Source organism: Buceros rhinoceros, unplaced genomic scaffold (assembly GCF_000710305.1).
Source record: "Buceros rhinoceros silvestris isolate BGI_N320 unplaced genomic scaffold, ASM71030v1 scaffold11789, whole genome shotgun sequence".
Classification (NCBI taxonomy): domain Eukaryota; kingdom Metazoa; phylum Chordata; class Aves; order Bucerotiformes; family Bucerotidae; genus Buceros; species Buceros rhinoceros.
Genome location: NW_010429868.1, coordinates 59,909 through 67,647, shown reverse-complemented (window position 1 = coordinate 67,647; position 7,739 = coordinate 59,909). Strand labels below are relative to the sequence as shown.

Below are 7,739 nucleotides of genomic sequence, written 5' to 3'. Positions count from 1 at the left end.
TTCCCTACAGCTCATAGTCTGCGCCATGGAAATAGTCCTTAATCTCAACAGCACTTAAACACACCAAAACTTTTGCTTCATGAAAGTAATTAATGAAGCCTTTTTTTTGTTTTGGCCATCTTCAGGCTGACAGACAGGTAACGTGCTGTTTGACCTTGGGATTTGTGGCTGTAGGACTCAGCCCTGTCGATCTAGCATTCTCCATGCCATCAGAGCCAGCACTTTGCTCCAAGGTGAATAAAAAAAGGCATAAACTGAAGTGAGCTGGAGTTCCCCCTACCGCTGCATGAACTGAGCCATCAGGCATTTCGGATGCAGTGCACCAGAGACAGAACAGGATGTGTGCGTGGTATGGATGCTCACCACACCACGGTTTCAGGACAGAAGGTTTTTCCATCCATCTACAGAAATATTTGCCCTATCGACAAAGCAATGGGCTGCACAGCTGTGCCTTGGGAAGGTGGATGCTGCTGAGTGGGGCTGGTGCTTGGGCTGAAGGTCCTGGGCACCCTTGCTGGGAGCAGAGCAAACAGCTCCCAAAGCTGAAGCTGCCCACCACGCTCCCCATTGTCTGCTGTGGGGAAAAAACTCCCTGCTGTATTTAGAGACCGGGAGACGTTTTCCACAAACAGTGAGTTTGCTGACAAACCGAGTTGCAGAAGAACTAAAATGATTGGATCAATTTGGCAAATCCTGGGGGAAAACACTCAAAGTGCTGAAACGGCTGATGATTCTGGCATTTTCAAAACTGTCTCATTTCAGGAACATTTAAATTTTTCTTCAAGTTTTCTATTAGAAACAGCATGCATATACACTGTGAGGAGGAGGAAATCAGGTGGCTGTGTGCTAAGAACAGAAAGCCTTTTTAAAGTTTAAGAAACAATGTTTAGGAAATTATTTTATTTGGGTTTCAGGCTTCCCAACCCTCCTTGCTTAGGGTCCCTTTTTTAAAAAAGGGCAAAATATTTCTGAGCTGGCTTGAAACATCTTGCTTCAGAAAGAAAATGTTTTGCCTCTCTTTGGATGCTATTTGGATCTCATGATTCAGAACGTTTGCACCTGAGCATGGAAACAGGGCTCCTCTTTGCGCACCCAAGCCACAAATGTCAGGGCAGAGCAGTGCAAACCTGTGATGGTTGGAAGGAAGGACAAATATCTTTGCAAGGAGGTTTTCCTCCTGCTCTTTTGGGATAGCTTGTGCTTTCCGCCCCGTTCCCTGCTCCATCCTCTCTTGGCCCCCGGCACACCACCGCTGTCATGCACATTGGAGTGAAGAATCAGCCCTTACCGGAGGCGAGTTCTCGTAGATATTTGTGCTGTAGGGCAGGTTGATGAAGATGGGGTCCATGTCCTGCACGTCTGTGATGGTGATTGCCAGGTTGGCCAGAGTAGACAGCGGCTTGTTTTTATCTTGGTCCTTGAAAAAACAAGGGTTGGCGGGGGGAGAGAGAGAAGGGACTTCTATCAGAAAAATAGAATTATTCAACAGTATTAAGTCTGTCACAGTTGTAGTTGGGTCAAAATTTCTGAATAGTTCAGGTAATCATCTCTTTTTCAAGCTACCTGCTGGAATTATTGTCCACTGTACCTCCCTCTAAGCTGAAATACAATACGCGTTTCATTCCAGCATTAGCCTTTTGAAATAAAGCAAGCACCAATTTAGTTTTCATCACATTTTGTATGGAAAAGAAGCAACACTGTTCAACACACATTTCAAAATCTGAATTCCTTCCTAATGCAGATACACCCTAGGGCACCTCCGCACTGTGAGACCCAGGTGTGGTTGCCAGCAGGTTTAGCTACCAGCACATCACAGCAGAGCATCTCATACCCTCCAGCGCTGATGCCTCTGCACAGCTTGAGCTCCCTCAGCTGGAACACAACAAAGACCCCCCCAGCATCCTCGCATTTCCACCGCTCCTCATAACCCCGTGGGCTGCGTGGCAGTCAACAGCTTTCCTCTTTCCTGCATTCACCGCTCTGAGCTTTGGCAGAAGGTGAGCACCAAGTGCTGCTTCTGGTGTCGTAGGATGCCTTGGCTCTTGCGCAGAAGGCAGAATGGAAACCCGAACCACAGGATCCATCCTCGCAGTAGCAACCTCCTTTCTACTGGGCTGATCATTTTGGCTCTGATAAACTGCAAACATCTCCCTCCTGCCTTGCACGGGCACTGGCAAGATGGGAGAACCAGGAGCTGCCTTTCAATGCAAGCCAAGCTGCTTCCACAGCTGCAGAGAGGTGGGGAGCCATCCTCCCTGCTCTGCGAAGCACGTCACAAGCGTGCAGCCACCTCACGATGAGCAGTGGAAACCCTCAAACACTTCAATGCTCTGAAGAGGAGCATCACCCTCCTTACACCCATCGCAACTCATCAGGATGGAGTCACAAGCACCTTCTCAGAGCAAGATGCTTCTCCAGCAGCCACCAGCACTACGTGCTGCCACCAGCTTGTCCTGCTGCTCTTACTGGAGCCTCATCCCAAGAGTGCTCAAAAGTGACCCCAATGCCCACAGCCTTTGCTGAAAGGGCAGGAGCAAAGAAGGTAACACATGAAGGGAAAGAAATAAATCTCTCCTTACCCCCTAATCAAGCACCGTGCTGAAAGGCAACCATTAGAGGTTACTGCACACTTCTGCAAAACAGCTCTGAACAGCAGCAAGGACTGATTGCCAGAAGATTAATGTTAATTTAAACCGCATTCAACAGCACAGCTTGTACATTATCCTCTTAACCTGCAGGCCTCAGCGTTTATGGCCTGGATGGATGCTTATTTCTGACTCGAGCTCTGCTGTTAGCGTTATCAGGTTGAAGTCTCTTGTTTCTTCAGATATTGTTTTTTCCCCCTCCCCTTTACCTCTTAAATTTTAGTTAAAGATTTTTTACAGATCACACTGAAAAAGCAGGCACATTTCAAGTTTCCTCCCCTACCATCTCTAACGCTGCCCTTTCCAGCTACTTTCTGCTCTTGCTGCCTACATCCCTGGGATGAAACAGCTCCTGCCTTGAACCAAGGCTCCACGGCTCTTCTTGCAGCCCTTGCAGCCACCCCAAATTCACCACCACTCCAATTCCCACTCTGGACCATGGAAACGCTTCATCAAGCAGGCAAGAGCCTGAATTTGTTCTTCCAGCTCCTGCTGCGCTGGTGCTACTCTCATCCCTCTTCCCAGGCTGAGCTTTGGCCCTAGGTTTCCTACTGCCTTTCTGCTAGAAATTACCAGCACCCTGGGACCAAGCCGAGGAGATATTCGCATAGCTGCAATCAAGCCCGGTTCAGAGACTTAATATTTAAGCCTTTGAACAAGCCGAGCTGGTAATCACTAGAAGCCAGGAGTGTATTGGGTTGCAAGTACCAGATACACCCCCATTTTACCTTTGCTGGCAACTGCACCAGAGATATGGGGCTAGTTGGAGCTGGATGGACCAGGATGGACCAAGGTGGCATCCTTGAGGACACCAGAACCAGACATGGGAAGGAAAGGCATATTTCAACTTGTGTTTGGTCCCATGTTTTGTAACCCACTAGATAGTTCAATAGCACATCCTAGGGAAACGTGTCAGCAACAGCGACAGAAAGAACAAGCAGGTCCTCTTATCACTGGAGTATTTAAAATTAAATGAAGTAACTTTCAGAAAAAATAAGCTCCTGGGGAAAATTCCACAGCCTTGTACGTGTAGGGGTTGGGCTGAAAGGTTGAGCTGTTTGCCTGTGGCCCTGCAGTTTGTGAATGCCCAGCCTCCGTGGCTGCGGAGAGCAAAGCAGCCCTGCGCAGCCCTCCATGTCCTCATGACATTTGTGGTTCTGCATCAAGACAATGATCTTGATTAAATCACATGCTTCAAGAGCTCTAGCCAGCTGCCTGGAGGGGTCGGGAAGGGTTCCCCTCCGCCCCCCCTCCCCACTCTCCTGAATACAGAGTTGGTCAGATGTATTGTAGGGCTGAATCTCACCTTCCTCTGTTGCATCTGAGATGAGAAAGGAGCCATCATCATCCAGAGCGCCTGCTTGAGCAGTGCTCCTCATTCACAAGTTCCTTAGCGAGCTCTCACTACATTTGACTCCGGGAAAGAAGTTTTTCATTCAGGTGAGGCACGAATTTTCCAAGGTGGCCACCTGGACCCATATCTCCCAGGGGTCCCCTCCCAGTATTAACCATATTTAGGATCTTGGTTTCTCCTCTGTCCACCAACATTTTAACTCTTGATGCCTGAACCCAGTTTTTGCTGAATGAGGTTATGGGTGAATCTGCTTGTAATAAGCCATGATACCCAAGGAATGAGACGGGAGGATTTAGTGGTCTGTGTGCCCTCTACTGACTTTCTTCACCAAGGGAGCTGCTTGCCTGTATGCAGAAGCCCCAGATGCACGCGAGGTGCTGTTGGAGAGGTGCAGCTGTGCTCCCTGAGCTCACAGCAGTGATTTGAAACTACCCAGGCACTGCAGTGCTCTAATACCTTTCTAAGCAGAACACACTGGATGTGCCTGAGAAGATGCCAGAGTAGGGCAGTAAAATAAATAAGCAGCAGCTCCTTCCCCATTGCAGTCCCTCTAGAAAACACCTTCAGCAGCCAGGATAAGACTCACCGTTGCGTTGACCTGGAGCTGGTACGCCTGGGTCACTTCATAGTCCAGCTCCCGTATCACTGACACGATGCCACGGCCGCTGTCGATGGCAAAGAAATTGGAAGGAGGCTGGAAAGAGTAAAGCACGCTGCCTCCTGCCCCCTGGTCCGGATCTGTGGCATTCACTATGAAAATCGGAGTGCCCACCGGTGTGTTCTGGAAATAATAATAATAAAATAATAATATATCAGTAAAACTGTGTACCACCCTATTTTCCCATCAAACACACATTGGCAATTTCCTTTGCCCACCATCTAGAGATCCAAGAACTCCAGCCCTATATTTTCGGGACATTTAGAATTTACACAGCTGGTTTCTTTATCACAGTATTGCCACAGCTATAATAGTTGTTACACACTTATAATAATAGTTATACAGCTGTGGTCAAGATGGCACTCATTTTCCCAGACATCACAACTTTCCAGAAAAATTACTCTCTTTGATGAAACTTTTTTTCTGCGCAAAAGCTCTTCTATTTTCGATACTGATTCCCTCTCCATTTTCACTACAAGGTATTAAACAGAAGAGAGTCTCAAAAAAAGTGCATTAAATGCAATGCTGAACTTTACGTAAAACTCAAAGTTTCAGTTTCCACAGCAACTAGAACCCGGCCTGATTAACGCAGGCATTAACAGTTAAATCGTCATAAATCTGGAACTAATCTACATGCATAAAATATGCAGCTGAGTGCACAAAATCAGCAATGGCAAATGCAGTTTGGCACTTCTTATTGTTTAACTTCGCAGCAGGGAGAACAATTATCCATTTCGGGTGGAACAGCTGCATGTTCCTATGCAAATCTTAAATGCATATTCTTGTCTCTCCAGAGGCTGAAGCGGAGACCACAAGCAAAAAGGCTTTGCTGGGGACCTGGGCTGCAGGTACGCGCCGATCACGACCGCATGGGTAAATCCGTGTGTTTGTACCGTGTTCATAGACATGTTAAGGTTTGACGGAGAGCTCGAACTTGAAAGGGAGACAGCAAAGGTCAGCAGCGAGATGTGACAGCAGCCAGTTATGGCCAATTGGGATAATACGGATTATCTCTGCAAACCTCTTCCCCAGCGTCCGCGTTTTATTGTGAATTTCATTTGTATTAAATTATTTGTCCTCAGCTCACAGAGAAGTATTGTGAAGAGCTGAGAAGGTGGAAAGGAGACTTGAGGAGAGGCAGAGCTTAAAAGATGGGGCGCTGCTTCCAAGTGGAGCCCCCCTTGCAAATCCTTGGCCAAAGCTGAGCAGAGAGCTGAGCTGTGCTCGGGGGTTTTGGGAACTGCAAAGCCTGCAGCGAACCACAGCCAGGGCTTCAGCAAGGCTGTCCCAACCCACCACCTCTGCTAGAAAACACGCAAAACAAGGGCTTCACACTTGGAGATCTGATTTAACCACTTCAGTTGTAGGTGATGGCATAAGAAAAGAACCAAAGCACCTGAATTTCCCCCTGGAGGCTCAGGTCAGCAGAATGTTGCTGCCTTCAGGGCGGGTGGCAGGATTTGCTAGGAGCGTGGTCAGGCAGAGTTGGGAACCCAGGGCATGTCCCACAACTCACATTCAGGAGTCTGGGCCCTGGACACTTGTTCACGCACATCTCTCACGTCTCCCTGCCCTTGCATCCACCCTTGCAGCACTGCAGGGGTGCTCTGACATCTTCGCTTGCCCCAGGCTACAGCAAAACTCCACTTCCCTTACTTCAGTGTCACTTCTGCCGAGGTGTGAGAGGTTGCAGTTCCCACCTAGATTTATCATTTTCTTCCCACACCCCCACCCCCACTCTAAATCAATCACAGGGCATGGCCTAAGGTTTATTTTTTAAAGCACCTTTTTTTGTCATCAACGATCATTAAAGTATACTGACCTCAAAAGAGAAACCTATCCCCATGCTCTACCTAAATCATTCCCATCCTTGAAGCCTTCTAGTGGTGGAAACACTCTGGCCCATTCGTCCGCAGCCCATTTGTCCCAGCAGTTTGCTACCCTTTGCCTCACAACTGCTCATTTTCTGGCATGCTTAGCCCAGAACTGCCCCGCTGCCATTAAGCCCTTGACTTTGTGCCGTGCACAAAGCACATTAATCTTGGTCTGTGCAATTAGACTGCTCAGGATCCAGGACTTTGTCAGCTCAGGAGGAATTTTGGTGTGGAGAAGGCCTTCATGGGGGGCTGTGGTGGGTGTTTGCTTTCTGAGCACTCCCAAGACACCTTCTCAGACAGGACTAGAGCATCTCCCCCATCCCTGTTTGGGCTACCTGCTTCCCCCAAGCCATTACCAGCTGGAAGCAGCCCCAGAGCATCCTGCAGCCCTCCCATAGCTGCTGCCAGGGCATGCATCAGCCGCCGCAGTCCACATGTTCCAACAACTGCCTTCTCAAATTCCTTCCCAGAGTATCAATGTCAGGACCAAGAGCATCACAAATTAACCATTAATAAGGGGAGGGGAGCAGAGGCAGCAAGACTAGACATGAGCTTGCAACATGAGGTCTGGGGTGTACTGTCCTCAAGAATAATAATATTCATAAGGATAAAGCTGGACCTGAATATACTTCCTCTTTTTAAGTGCCCCCAGCCGCTCCTTTTAACATGCAAATCCGCTCTGGTCACCCGTGATTACGGGGCTGTGCGGCTGGCTGTGAAAGAGGAGAGCTTGATTTGCCCAGCATTGTATTTCATACAATAGCCCAAAAGCAGGCTTTGAAGAGAGTTCATCTCTTTGTCCTTCCAAAGGAGAAGCTGCCTGGAGGGATACAGAGGTCACCAGCTTTGGTGCTGTCAGCTCCGGCCCCTGCAGACACCGCCTGAGCTCTGACTTGGCGAATACTGTATTTTTATCCTTATTTTATAGCTTTGCTGACCAGGTCCTTTCATTGGCCAAGACGGCAAAAGCCATGCAGAAGGGGTATTGGCTCTGGACGAAGATCTGGCTGGTCCTGGAAAACAGCCATGGGCATCAATGCCAGAGCATCTGAGGGGTTGGGAGGGACCCCAGGGCAGGACCTCACAGTGGCACCTGAGCAAAGCACAGCGTGGGTGAATTTAGGAGGGGAGCAGAAGGGCTCCCAAGCAATAGGAGCCTTATGGGAGCTTGAAGCAGAACAGCATGGTCACAGAGGGGGGAAATC

General features: G+C 48.6%; 1 protein-coding gene across 1 annotated transcript in view; it reads right to left on the bottom strand.

Moving 5' to 3' along the window:
• The window catches only part of CDH23 (cadherin-related 23), a gene marked incomplete at its 5' end in the record, with an annotated part of 126,966 nt that overhangs the window by 77,051 nt on the left and 42,176 nt on the right, over positions 1–7,739 (bottom strand). The window contains 2 exons of the mRNA XM_010142829.1: positions 1,289–1,417; positions 4,586–4,780. Coding sequence (XP_010141131.1) covers positions 1,289–1,417; positions 4,586–4,780 — 324 coding nt within the window. The remainder of the gene's footprint in view (positions 1–1,288; positions 1,418–4,585; positions 4,781–7,739) is intronic.